Source organism: Podarcis filfolensis, assembly GCF_964270895.1.
Source record: "Podarcis filfolensis genome assembly, chromosome: 5".
Lineage (NCBI taxonomy): Eukaryota > Metazoa > Chordata > Lepidosauria > Squamata > Lacertidae > Podarcis > Podarcis filfolensis.
In genome coordinates, this window is record NC_139608.1 from 45,645,361 (window position 1) to 45,660,051 (window position 14,691).

General features: G+C 40.0%; 1 protein-coding gene across 1 annotated transcript in view; it reads left to right on the forward strand.

Moving 5' to 3' along the window:
* SORCS3 (sortilin related VPS10 domain containing receptor 3) overlaps positions 1-14,691 on the forward strand; it is a 415,208-nt gene that overhangs the window by 367,470 nt on the left and 33,047 nt on the right. Inside the window, exons 18-20 of the mRNA XM_083616529.1 lie at positions 1,393-1,564; positions 6,668-6,854; positions 12,022-12,155. Coding sequence (XP_083472655.1) covers positions 1,393-1,564; positions 6,668-6,854; positions 12,022-12,155 — 493 coding nt within the window. The remainder of the gene's footprint in view (positions 1-1,392; positions 1,565-6,667; positions 6,855-12,021; positions 12,156-14,691) is intronic.

Here is a 14,691-nt window from a genome sequence, read left to right on the forward strand (position 1 = left end):
GACCTTATATTAAATGTTCATGTTTTGCTAATTCCAGTTCAGTTTGAAGTAGCATAATAACCTGAGGAAAGTTGGTTCTTTCGGATTAACACTGGGCCAAAGTATTCAGCCCAGGCTTATTTGCTGGTTTCAGGGGTGAGGTGAAAGCTTCTCTCCACCCCAAAGACTTGAATAACCTTCAAGGATTCAGCAAATTCTAATACTTTTCTGGGGATTTAGCTTACCATTATTGACAAGAGTTTCGACTTTTTTTTGGCCAGAATAGAAACAGCAACACTTTGCTTCCACTTCAACAGGCAGCATAGCAGTTCCTTCTAATTTTGAACAGAATGCCCCAAGGGGAATAATGTTGGAGTTGCTGAAGTGACAACAAAGCATTTTTATTCTGTGGGGTGGAGAGGAATGGGAAATCTCAGCTGGCTCATCAGTAATGGTAATCTACTCTTCCACTAAAGAATATCAGAATTTGACAAGGCTGCCCTGGAAGTCGCTGAACATTTGTCTCCTTTTCTTGTTGGACAAACAGTCCTATTCAAGTGGGATTCCAGATAACCAAAATCAAATCAAAGAGTGTAACAGCATGCATATCTCTTCTTTGGAAGTACACTGATGCAAAGTCAATGGCATGTGTTAAATCAGAGTTGGGGAAATATGATGCTCCAGACCAATCTATCTAGCCAAGTGATTCTCAAACACGGATCCCCAGCTGTTGTTGGACTACAACTCTCATCATCCATAGCTAGCAGGAGCAGTGGTCAGGGATGACTCCTCCCAGGCCACACACCCCTCCCCATGGCACACCCTCTCTCTCCAGGCTCCACCCCTCACTGACCTTGCTTCACATTCTCCTTGAGTGCTTTTGCCTGTGATAAAGCCTCTTTCTTGCCTGAATGGAGGGCAGAGAGTGGTTTGTGTGTGTAGATACTAGCCTATTGTATCTCATTATAATATATATTCCTTGTTCCACTCACCTTTTCCTCTGGTTGTGCCCACTACTGATATGTAGCCACAGAAGGTTGTCCAGAGAAATATGTGTCCCTTGAGCTGGAAAAAAATCTAAGTTTGTGTCTAAATGGTTTCTTAACAAGGGAGTAAGGTACATTGAAAGAAATAGAAAACCAGTGAAAGGGAGACTAATGATCTTTCCCAACCTATATTTTGCCTGTGTGCATTTCTACAGTTTAGTGTGGCATAGATCTGTCTTGGTGCTATCAACAAAAAGCTGAAATATAATGGATACCGAATACTGCAGTTGATAAAAACTTTCAATTTCTTTACATTTCCTGTTAGCGAGCACAATGCATATGCTATCAAACGTCGGGTTTTTTTTTCTTATGAAATATGACATTTAAATAAACAACTCAACCCAACTCAAATTATCATATTTCACAGGTATCGGAGGATTGTTTCGAATAACTGCACAGATGGACTGCGGGAAAAGTATGCTGCCAAGCCTGGACAGTGCCCGGGCAAAGCTCCCCGAGGTCTGCATATCCTCACATCCAATGGCAAGTTGGTTGCGGAACAAGGGTTCAACACAACCTTCAGAATCCTCATGGAAGAGGTACCACTGCTAGGTTGATGATAATATAGGATTCCTTCCCCTTTTGCTGCTCCCAACCTTTACCCTCTTCTTCATGCATGATGAATTTTCAACATCACTGAAGGTGGTGGTGGATGAAAGTCTGAGTTAAAATTATAAGACTTTTAGTAATCATTAACAGCATTTTCAGTTTGTTACTTCCTAGAAACATTCTGGATTTTATAACTGATGACCCCGTAAACCTTTTTGTGGGGGGTTGTATTGCTTGCTTCAAACAATGCTCTTCAAGACAAAAATGTTAACTATATAATATAAACTAGAGAGAATCTCAGACTTTGCCTTCAAGAACACCACAAATGTAAAATGAAGCTCAAAGATGCCACCGTTTGAACTTCACTAAGGATAATTGGTTGCCTCCTTGTCTCTAGCCATAGGGCAAGCAAACAAAATAAAGGGAAAAGGGAGCCAAGAAGCTTTCAGGGCATCCTGCTTCACCATCCCAGGTTTCACAGCACAGCAGGGTTTTCATTCTCTTTTATTTTCTGGTTGAAAAAGGGCAAGTGCCCTCTTCTTTCTGGACCAGTCAGACATCAGAATGAGAGCTAATAGCGAGGGGGTTAGGACTCTATTGGCCTCTGTCTTGGCTTATACTGGGAGCCTCACTTCAGAGCTTTGAAACCACTGATTTAAGCCTATCAAATTGCTATGTTTTATTTATTTTTAAGATCATTGATGTTGTTCCGGAGTTCTGTGTGTCTTGAAGATTCTAGTTCTGCCTTTTAACAGCAGCTTAACTGCAATCCTGTACAGGTCTACTTAGAAGTAAGTCTGATTGAGATCTATATAGCTTACTTCCAGGTAAATAGGAGATCTGAAACTTTAGGATCCTAGGATTGCAGACTGTTTCTCTGAAGTCACCTAGCAATATTCAACCCAACTACACGTTTAGCTTCCTTTTATTTGAAATTCACCCTAACCCTAATGGTTTATTATTATTATTATTGCTTGCCTTACTAAATATGTTCAGCCCATTTGTAGCCTGGCCTTCTTTCAAATGCAGCATACATAGAATTAAGAGTAGCCACTTTTCCCTAAAGTGAAATTTCAGTATGAATTTAGAGGATTTTGCTTGGACACAGTACAGAGGCAAAACTCCAATGGATGCCAAAGGCGGTGAAAGATCGTTGTGTGATGCCTACCCAGGATTCATAGAAAACATGGAAGCAGGTTGTTAACACAAGGTGTGCTTTGGGTATTATCTGTATTTCACCAGCACCCAGTGTCCTTTTTGACTGGGGCTGGTGAAGAAGCTGTTCAGGCGGTGGACAAGGCTGATAAAACAGACTCAACTGTTGTCACTAATTTTTGCCTAAAGCAATATTTCAATGTGATTTTAGAGGTTCATGCTTGGGTAAAACATATGAAGAATTTGAAGGGGAGGAAAAAAAAGAGTTCTGATACTCCTAGTGAAATTTCTCAGGGGAAGAGTATCTGCATACCCCACATGGTGTTTTTCTATTACATTGAGACCTGCCAATGTCAGGGAATTGCTCTGTGACTGAGTGTATTTCTAAGCTGATATTTCTGAGATAGAGTAACACCAGAACCAGTGGTCAGGGATGATGGGAATTTTAACAGCATCCCTAAGTGCCTTTCAGCTTGGAGATCATGATTCTTCCCTTTCTTGTTGTACCAAGCTCATTAGAGAGCCTGAGCACATAAAGAACAGTACACACAAAGCATTTTGAGCATATTGTAGTGTCTTGTTTTTTGGTTTGTCTGTTTGCTGCTGTTTTGGAATAGGCTTTTTAAAGTGTTTTATAAGAGCAAACACAATTGATTATTAGAGGTTGGCATGCAACAAAACTCTTCTGAACATAGTGATTTTATATTGATTTTGAGCCTGTCCAACTGGCTTTATCTACTAGCAGTTTCAACTTTACAGGTTATCTGCACATTATGTTCAATGTGTTGCTTTCACTTGCTTATCTGTTTTATAGCATCCTGTTGGGTAGGGAAAGAATCAGGACTGGGAATGTGCAAGCAGGAAGTCACATATCCTTCCATGTTACGGACCCAGAGAACATTGCTGTCCATCTCCAAAGCTGCTATTTGCCCCAGGAATAAAGCTGCTGTTTGTGGCCACAGTACTCTTCCAACCCTGCCTAAGTGCACATTTTGACGTTTTCATGAATTCATCTCATATCACCTTAATGACAGGTGCCATTGACAATGCCAGTGATAGCAGATGCAGCTAACAATAACAGCAGCAGATGTGAATCCTTATGCTAGCAATACCAGGTGCATAATCACATATACTAATAGACTAAGAAGTCTGTATTCAGCAATGTTTATTTAGGAATAATCATTTATATCCCCAAATAGGGATGAACAAATCTGCCAATTTCAGCTCTCTCTGTTTCTCATTTTTCCGGACGTAAATTCATTTCTCCATATTTTCACAGCAATCGTCATGAAAATTTGTCAGCAGTTTAGTCCAATTTTCCCTAGTACTATACATATTTTATATGCAGTTTTAAATAATATACACACTATTGCAAACAATGTTCCCTACCATAATGCATTTTTCTCCACGTTAGTTGAAGAACTGCATCCTAAAATTCAGCAAAGTGCAAATTTAGAAAAACAGCTGTGTTTCAGTTCATGTAGCTGTGAATTAGGCAGTTTCTCATTAAAATCCAAATGAAATTGGACCCCCCCCCACGTTGGATCTTTGAAAATATCACTTACATAGACATATCCTCAAATTATCCAGAGAAAGGCATCTTGTTGTTGGTAATTCAAGTGAGAATGCTGAAATAACAAAGTTATCCCACATCCAGAAGATGTAGTCAGGGTTTTTGCTTTTTGCAGGGAGGGTAAAGACTGGATATCAGGGTGGGAATGGGCGAAGCTATGCAACCAGTTGGTCAAATATTCTAACAAGCTCTTACTGTGCTGACCCCATCACCTCAGGATGGCATCCACCTGGATTTCTGAGATTCCTTATAAGTAACTTACTTTCTCACCACCATTCATCAGTTGTCAAGCACACCCAATTTGCAGACTTGTGAGCTTTAAGACGCACCATTATCACATTTCCATTTGATCATTTTACAGGACTAGCGCTATAAAAAGTGCCTCTCAAATATATCCAGCGAGCAGTGATTGTTATCCATTTGAAATGCCTCCACTTCATTTCCACCTTAATTTATATTCATAAACTAAGGGAAAGCTGACATTGCATGTGTGGCGGTTGATACACCTTTCACAATTTTATATACAGGAAACATAGTTGAAAGGAATGGGATTAGCGGATCGCTGCAATGCGGAGCAGGCTAGTAAGAGGGAAAAGGGATCTGCTTCTCTTTAGATACGAGAGCACTGTTCCTTTTCTCTTGAAAACTACAAATACACAATGAGGGCATGGGTTGGGAATTGTGGCTGCAACATTAGCAAGCTGAAATGGTTCGATAAGAAAAATGATATGAAATTATATGCACCTCTCATGAACCAAGAGGTGCATATAATTTCATATCATTTTTGTTTCGTTTGCTTAAAAATCCTATCTTAACTGTATTTTTTTATATAAAATAAAGGACAGTAGTAATGAAATATCCTCTCCTTGTCTCATGCTATGTGGTATGCTGAAAGAAATAGATTGACCTCTGGAAGAAAACTGGTTAATCAAGGCCAGATATGATTATAAGGAGATGCGCAATTATCAGTCTTTAAGCTATGGCAGCACTGATTAACGCAACTTAGAGCTATACTTTCTCAGTGCCAAAAATCTCTCAGGCAAAAGAAGGAAGTTCTTGCATTGGCTCTGCCAGGAATCTCTTCATCCAACAGATAACTCTAATAGCTTATGGTTATAGCGTGCACACATTTTCTGAACCACAGTCAAGGCCTCTTGTTTTGCAATATATAACAGTCTGCCAACAGATCACTTTCCTTCTTTGGCAATTCGTGGTGAGGAACAAGCTGTCCCGAAGCAGCTATCTCTTTTCAAGACTTGCAAACGCAGTTCTAAAAGAGCAGTTAACTTTTTTAAAAAAGAGATTGTTAGCTACTAAACCCAGAGATCCTGGTCCTTTAACAACTAAACCAATAGTCTTTCTGTGCTACACAATTTTGAGGCTAACTATTGTTTATAAAATGTTCAGAAGCTGCCTTTATCAGACCACTGTCCACCCAGTTCAAAACTGTCTGTGTTGACTGGCAGTAGCTCTTTTGGGTTTCAGTCAGGAGTTCTCTCCCAATCATACTTGAAGATGATGGGGATTATTTTGCCTGCAAGGCAGATGCTCTGTCACTGAACTATGGCTGGTGCTACAGTGCCAGAAATCCTTAAATCCACTGTATTCAAAGAGTCAGTTAAGGCTTTTAAAGGGGACCCAAGTGGTTGCTGCGAGATCCGATTTTTATTCTCAACTCTCAAAAACCAGCTTCACTGTGTTTCTGGAGTAGACCAGGTAGCAGAATTGCTTTTATTTACATTCCTATTTAGTAAAATGTGAGTGTCGTGTGGGCTAAACCCCTTTTCAGGCTAAAGATCTTGAAACGACTCCTGATGTTTAGAGATGCAAAATAATTTCATTCTACTCTCTGAAACTTCCTTGAGCATATCCAAGTGGTTCTTTGTTTCTTTCTGAGGTGTGTTGTTTTGCTTAGATTCTGTTCCTCAACAAACAGAACAGAATTCTTTCAGACTGCAGGAGTGGGTTATGATCCCCTGAAGTAGAAAATTAATACAACAGGTTATGCTTGAATGTCATCGCTCACCTGTAACAATCTATGCTAGATCTCCTATACTACACCTAGACATTAGTCGCTGGCCCACCAACTTCCTTTCAGGGAAAATATAAATCAACCAACCCTAAACTATATGGTGCAAACTTTAACATTTAGAAAATCTTCCCTGCCTTTCTTTTCTTTTCTCATTTTTTATTACCGAATATATCCTGCAGCAAATATCAGGTGGTCACTTATTGCATTGCAGGAAAAGTTCAAAGCTTTTGGGCCATGTTTATGCTAATAAGGTTCTCCTTAGTGGCAGTGCAGTGTATAACATAAATCACCCTTATCAGCCACATTGCTAAACCACTGTGTTTCCTTCTGCAGGGTGATCTCCAGAGGACAAATATCCAACTAGATTTTGGAGATGGTACTGCTGTGTCCTATGCTAATTTCAGCCCTATAGAGGATGGTATCCGACACATTTATAAGAGCACTGGGATCTTCCAAGTGACAGCCTATGCAGAAAACAACCTGGGTTCTGATCTGGCAGCACTCTTCCTGCATGTGATCTGTAAGTAGTGACCTCTAGTGAGCTTTGAAAAAGCCCCTCCATAGATTGCATGCATAGTTCATTGTTTTGGAAGACTCCATCCTTAATTCCTGTTTTCCATATTACAGTTACAGTACTTGGTTTTTTTTTACTGTTTGACATGCTTTACCATTCTTATCTCATTCATTTGTACGACAACCTTGTAATATATCTTCTTGAAGCACAATCCTGTACACTAGTAAGTCCCATAGGGAGGTAAATGAGCATAGGATTTCAGCCTGAATGTTCTTATTTTACATATGGCGAACAAGGACCAACAGGGTGGATCCAGTTAGAGTTGAACTTATCCCCACTGAAATCACTGGGACTTCACTTGATCAGGACTAACTTCTCACACTGATTTCTGGGCACAAGGCAATGATTCACCAATGCTCACCTAAGGAGTCCTATCAGCTTGACCCCATGCTCAATTCCATCCTTGCCTCTTTTGTAAAAAAAAACCTTGCCTCTTTTGTAAAAAAACCTATTATAAATTGTATTTAACAGAGCACATTGCTCTGAACTTGCAACTAATTAAACTTTAGAGTTTTTTGGAGTGGCTAAAACTGGTGAGAATTTATACAGCTTTGTTCAAATACACTAAAAACAAATATACAAATTATAAATGTATGGTATAAAACAACAGCCATAAATTGAGCTGTAAATAAAACAATTGCATGAACTTATATAATATTCTTACATAGGTTTGAAAACATAGAGTGAAATCCAGCAGTGTCTTTCCACCAATAGAACAGTCAGCAGTGGCAGAACACACATGTGCCTCTCTGGAGTGGAATGGGGGGCGGGGTGTTGCAGGTGGAAGAAGGTGTAAGGGGAAATCTAGTTGTGTGGTGTTGGATATTGCCCATCTGCATTTCTTTTCCTTGATAAATTTGAATTGCCACTGATTTTATGAAAAGGTGTTTCCTAAAATATTTTCTTCTTACTTTTTTTGCATTCCTGGTTCTTTTTTTGCTAAGGTTCTTAGTGTGGCACCCTCAGAAGGTTCCCTTGGCATCTACTAGGAACCGCACTCCTCCCAATTTTCTATTGGAATTTGTTTTGGTTGTTTGTGAGGGGTAGAGGTTGTCTGCTTTTTGGTCTGTGTTTTAATATTTAGTGGTCTCTAGGAGTTTTGGTGGGAGGATTCTGGGCATCACCAGTGTTTCTTTTGTGAAATGAATATTTTGTGACACCCACAGTAGTTGCTTATATTTCTAAATGTGTTCCTGGGCCCTAAAAGATTGGGAAACCCTGCTTTTTGGGTGCAAGTATCATGTGTAGTAACCATAGGCAACTCACATTTCAGAGTTTGACGTTTCAGAGTGCAAACCATGTATTTGAAATATGATTGTTTCAGCTGTTCATTTGCACTTCACCTGAAGCATGCCAGCAACGAAAGATGCTAGTATTATTTTCTACTGATTGAGGGTAGAAGGAAGGATCAGAGGAGTAGGACATTAAAAAGAAGTCTGGCAGATTCCCTGCACTGAAGGTTGGCAGGCAAAAAGTTACAGGGAACAATGATGTCAGCCTTTTACAAGAAACAGTTGGGATCAAGTCCTGAGAATGTTTTTTTTTTTTGGTGATAATGTCACAAAGAAAGATTGTGAAACTGAGTTTTTTTGCTCTTCTTATACAGAATTCTCCAATTAGTTTTAGAGAGACAGGCTTCATTTGCACTGAACATCTAAAGTCCATATCTTGTTGGACTCGTGGCCATTTGTCAAGTATGATGGAAGCTGTAATCCAACAACTTCTGGAAGCCATTACATTGGCTGCCCTGGGTTAAACGGATCTCTGTTCACATCGCCTCCAGTCAGCATGACCAATGGTTGGGAAATATGTGGGTTGTAGTCAAATAGCAGAATGCTGCTGTAAAGATTATGGAAACCAAATGCATTAATGAATTGCTCAAACATCACCCTTCATCTGCATGTCTTAAAGTACCTTATAGTCTTTATGGTTCCTTCTTCAATACTGCCAGCAAGAAATGTAGGATTTCTTCCACCTCTGCCTATTCATCTTAACCAACTGAGAATCATAAGACTGAGCTGTGCTTCAACTGCACAAATCTAATATTCCTGCTAAAGATGATTGAATTAGGTTGCATGGAGAAATTGATGCTCAAGAGTGAGGCTCTTCTTCATGTGTCACCTCCTCATGAGGTCTGGAGGGTGGCAACATGAGAATGGGCCTTTTCTGTGGTGGCTCCCTGCATGTGAAATGCTCCCCAGGGAAGCTCACCTGGTGCCTTCATTACATATCTTTAGGCAGGCAAAAATATTCCTCTTCTCCCAGGCCTTTGGCTATCTAAACAATCCATGGCCTTTCAAACGGGGGTGGAGGTGGGGTTAAAGGGTATTGTTTTTGTTTCCTATTATATTTTGGTGTTTCTATATTGTCAACCACTCTCTGGTCTTCAAATGACACGTGGTCTAGAAATTTAATAAATAACTACTACTACTATACTTACTGGGGTAGTGATGAAGTGGGATAGGTATTTACAAGTTTGATTTCCCTGCTGGAATGAAGGTATTATTTAAAGTCCCAGCATCCCTGGTAGAGAAATGATGCCATTCATATCAGGTTTTGTGCCCTTCAAGCCTTGGTTATGCTAGTGGGTGCTTTGCATTGCACAAACATTTTGCATGCACTCACGTGGAATGTGTGCAAAAGATCAAGCCCTTTCCACTAGGACTGTATATAGAAGTATCTTATTATGTTTCATGGTTACCTTTCCCAGCCAGGACTAATTATTATGAGATCCCACGGAGCCTGTGCAAAGAATAAGGTTCATGATTACAGTGTCAGATATGCATAATTAAGCCTCTCTAGTGTTAAATATCCATGGAAGAAAAATATTTTATGCAAACTCTCTTAAACTCATACTGACAGAACATATTGGACCTTGAGCTTTCATACCAGCAGAAGTGTTAAGGGGGTGGCTTAGTGGGCCTGAGTCCTAGATCTTTTGCAATCGATTCCAAATCTTTCTTTCCCCTGTTTTTTAAAAAAATCACTTTAAAAATGCTATATTTGCTTACAGGACAGCTTTCCCTATGAAAATTGGCCTAAATCTGCTAACTTATAAATGAGCAGATGCAAATTTTATGCAAATCTGTGTAATGGGCCTGTGCACAAACTTTTTAAAGACTTGGAAACATCCCCTGCATATGCATTTCCACTGGTTCATTCAGGCTCTTATTGTGTCCATGCGTGCATGTGTAGATAAATGTTTTTTCAGATTGGTGTCTGCATTGTGATGTATGGGTTTTAATGTGTATGCACTGAAGAATCTTTCAGAAAGTCATCTTATGGATGCAAAACAATATATTAGAACTGGCCTAGAGAATAAGTTGATTAACGGTGAGATCTCCCACCTGCTTGTAATTAGAGCAGTTTACCTGACTGTAATATCTGAGCAGGCTCAAGAAATGATCAGTTATTTTGAGCATGCCCACTGCAGAACAATGACAAATTATCATTCAGTTCCATACACGCTTGCTAATGAAAACAATGGGGGGAAACCAGATGGAGAGAGAAACTAAAGTTTCAGTTTGAAACTTCAGATTTTCCCATCTGTTTGTAACTTTTTTTTTGTCCACTCTTGGTGACAACCTAAATGCCTAATTTCTTGAAATGAAAGCTTAACTATCAGTCTGCTGTTTTGCTCTGAGGGCATTGCAGTAACTTGGTTAACTTTAAGTCAAACCACTTCACCTGCCAGTCTAGTTTCTGTTTTCACAACACCTGCAACTTCATATGTGCTTGGGCTTGGTCTTGTATGAAAAAGCACTCTTTTCTATAGGTAGCTTCCCAGAATATTTCAGGTACTTTGTAAGAAGGAAGATATGAGCACAAATTCTTATGCTCCATGCCTAGTCTGAAAAGTAATCATGTACAATATTCAGTGTGTATCCCTTTCAAATATGTCTCAGATGCAGTAACTGGGAAATGGAATGGGACCCTAATTCCAAGGATTTCAAAGAAACATCCCTGAATCTTACATGCATGTATCCTTCACAGTTGATAGGGCATCTGCATATATTTAAACTTTTATTTCTGTGCCTAAGTAGAATATAGAAACAGGTTCTGCCCATAGATTTTACCTTTTGACAAGTAAGTTAAATGAACCATAAGGATCCTGGAACTAGACTACTAATGGATAGTTGCTAGAGGATACATTGCACACTGGATTCTTGAATTTTGCTAATTAAGTTTTAGCTATATTTGGATTTATTTAAGATGACCGTGTGGTTTATGTTGTGTATTTTGACAGTGCTGTAGTTTGTAAACTAGCTTTAGTACAATAACTTAGAAAGATGGCATACGGTTTTAAAATGTAAGGAAATACAGCACAACAGACTGAAGGCTTATGCACAGGTGACTATGGGCGGTATTCAACTAAGTTGTACTCCCAGTAGACCTGTTGGAATTAATGGACCTAATGTTCATTCATTTCAGTGGGTGGGATTCAACTAATGCAAAACGCTAGTGGAAGCCATCACAAGGGCTCCTGCTAGCGCAGTGGAGCTTTCTCATGCCCTTTCTCCTCTCATGCCCTCCATGCCTCCCCCAGACCTGCTCTGGAAAGTCAGGAGAAACCCCAAAACAGCAAGTAAGGGGAGGAGAGGGAGATTGTTTCATCTGCAAACAGAGACGCTTGCACTGAAGTGACAATGAGACGAGTGCAGCATTGAATTTCTCCCAGTGGATCTACTCTGAATAATTACCCCATGTTTGCGGCCTGCAATTATCACTCTGCCCAGAATGGACATGTGAAATTGCCATCACAGATCATACTTGTAGAACATCACTGCTACCAGTGAAGGCAAGGTTAAGTAGTTTCCATAGCTGACTCGGATATTATGGTGAGCTTTAACCCTATTATGACTGGCTAGCAAAGCCAGAGACAAGTTCAATTTTAAAAAGAAGAAAAGAATTGGAGTCATTGCACATTTCTTTGTCAGTACAACAGGTGGAATTGTATATACTGTTATACACCAACCTTTGGTTGCTACAAGTGTATTAAGTTTTTTTAAAAGGCATTTTTGCATTTAGCCGCTTTAAAATTTGTACACTTTGCACAAATTAGAATTGTACAGAAGGAATTTCTAATACATATCACTGTGTTTCCTTTCCACAGGTCCAGTAGAGCGTGTCGATTTGAGGGTCCCCTTTGTGGCTATCAGGAATAAGGAAGTAAATATCACAGCTGTGGTTTGGCCCAATCAGTCGGGTACCCTCACATACTTCTGGTGGTTCGGCAACAACACAAAGGTTTGAGCCTTTTTAAAAATGAAACAATAAAAATAAAACCTTGTTTATTTTCTTTGAAAGGATTCATATTTGAATCGTGTGATGTTTTGATGCTCCACCTTATTTGAAGCCGTGGTAAAAGCAAAGTAATTTTTCCTTGCTGTTGAAAAAAAGCTTCTTTGTTTTCTAAACTTTGCCACTGCCCTTCTCTCGATCTCTCTCTTTCTCTCTGTTTTTGTACCACCCCTTGTTGTTTGCATGAGTTCTGACAATGTGCAGTTGGTTATTATTGGAACATTGTGTTTAGAAGCTATTGTTGTTACTAGAATTCAAAATTATACACCACTATATCTACTGGATAATGGTGGGCTTTCTGCTCAGCATTTAAAAACCACTGGTGATCAAATAAGCATCATTTCCAATATGAATGTCAGAACACACTTGTAATTTTAGAATCTCACACAGTGTTTTAAATCCAATGGGGACTGAATAACTTTTGGCATCTGTGAATTCAAGCTAAGATCGTAAGCAGCACTCTCTTAGGCTGTCCATGCTGTTTGTGCCTTTGGGGACATTTCAGAGAAACTGAACAGCGAAAGTGCTGTTGAATGCTCAGTCGCAATCAGTCACCTATTCCATAGAGCCACACCGATAAAAATTATTCTGATACTAAGCACTCTCTATAAATATTTGTGGGGGGAATGTTCTAGTGATTGCTTAATTTAGATGTTTACCTGGAAGATAAAATATTTTCTTGGTGCAATTGCTTAGCCACAAACTGGGATTTCATGTCTTACTTGAAAGACTGTGGGTTTCAAACTATATTCAGCAGCTCCTCACAAATGTATCAGCAGTTCCTAAATGAGAAGATCAGTATTGGTGAATGAGCTTTCCCTAAATAGAGCTTATTTGCTACTTCTCATTTCACTGCAATATAGGATGTATTCTGAATTCATGTGGGGCAGGAACGGAGCCCTGCAAACTTAACCCATTGTCCAGTGTGAAACTTGTTTGTGCCCTAGTATGCACCTAGGGGATCTAAACCCCACTTGCCAGAATCAGATCATGTTGTACCCTAGGGCAAGAGTGGGACATAGGAAAGGTCCCCAGTCATTTTAGTTGTGAGTGTGCTTGGCACATACCTCCCCAGGAACCATAATCACATAGTGCCATTAGCAGGCATTTAGTCAGAGAAGACATCTATTTGACCTTGACTTGCTAGGTTGGAAACTATTTGGAACCTAAAATAGTGGTGGTCCCCCCCCCCTTTTTAAAGAACAAAACATTGTAGTTTCTCTCACATACTGAGATATCTACACTTGGAATTTGCAAATGAGAGTAATTGTAGTTGCATTTTTGTACCTGCAATTTAAATCTTATCTATGCTTATGCCTCTGATTCCTGGGTGCACTCACAAACTTAAAGCTCTTTAAGCTGCAGATGCAAAATGGCACCAAAATAAGGGGCAGCTTAAAGCTGGTAATAGTATTTGGCTTTGCAAAATGGCAATAATCATGGGAAGGCCGGAATAGAATACTAAGCAATGCTAAGCTGCCATTCTGATAGTCTGAGGATTTACTGATATTTTCCACTGATTCAAAAGGAAGGGAGCTAAAAACAGCTACAAAACTGCTGTTCTCCCAGGGCCCTTCTGCCTTTATTCTCTCTGGGGGGTTCCACTGTTCTGAGTTGTTATTACTCTCTGACCTCTATTGATGCACTCTGCGGGAGCAAAGAACTCTAGGGACTGTTTCCTTGAGCACCACAAGCCCACGAGGCTTGGGAGCAATCCTAGAACTCTTCACAGGAGTACTGATCTGTAGCCACAAAGTCTAAAAATCTACACTAAAGCTTTTCAAATTTGATGGGTTCAAAACAACAGCATGCCACACATTCTGCAATGTTCTTGTTTAAACAAAAGCAAAATACTTTCTCATCATGTTGTGCAACGTTTCCCAGTTCCCCAGCATTGCTCTTTGGAGAGCTTGATTGCAGGACTTTGCTGATGTAGCCCCATAATAATCCTATTATTTAAGTCACCAGGCGAGTCTTTTGCAGTTTTAATATTCAGACTGATCCAAACAAAAGCATGACCTGTAAATCACAGAAAATGGTTGGTGGGTACTGCTGCTGCTTTTATAGTAGGCATTAATCTGTTGGGGTGGTTGATGTTGCTGTTGGTGCTGGAAAAAAGCACTTATGATGAGCGGCAGGGTGGGCAGTGCGCCGCTAGCATCCCTAGGCTGCACCTCTGGCCCAACACCAGATGCAGACCCTCCATTCCCTCTCCAAGACAGAGGGATTTTCCAGTGGTAGGAAGTAAAATTCCTATAGACTACAGCAGCACCTCCTTCCTGCCCCTCCAGTCTGGGCTAATATTGCACCGTGTACCCTGGTGGGCAGAGTTCAGTCAGAACTGACCCACCCATTTCCCCTACCCAGGTCTTGGTAGTACATACCAGGTCAGCCTGCTCATTGACAGTCAGCATGATGGATCAGCATGATTTTATTATGAACCAACCTGGCATTCCACAGTGGAACCGCCATATTGCTGAGT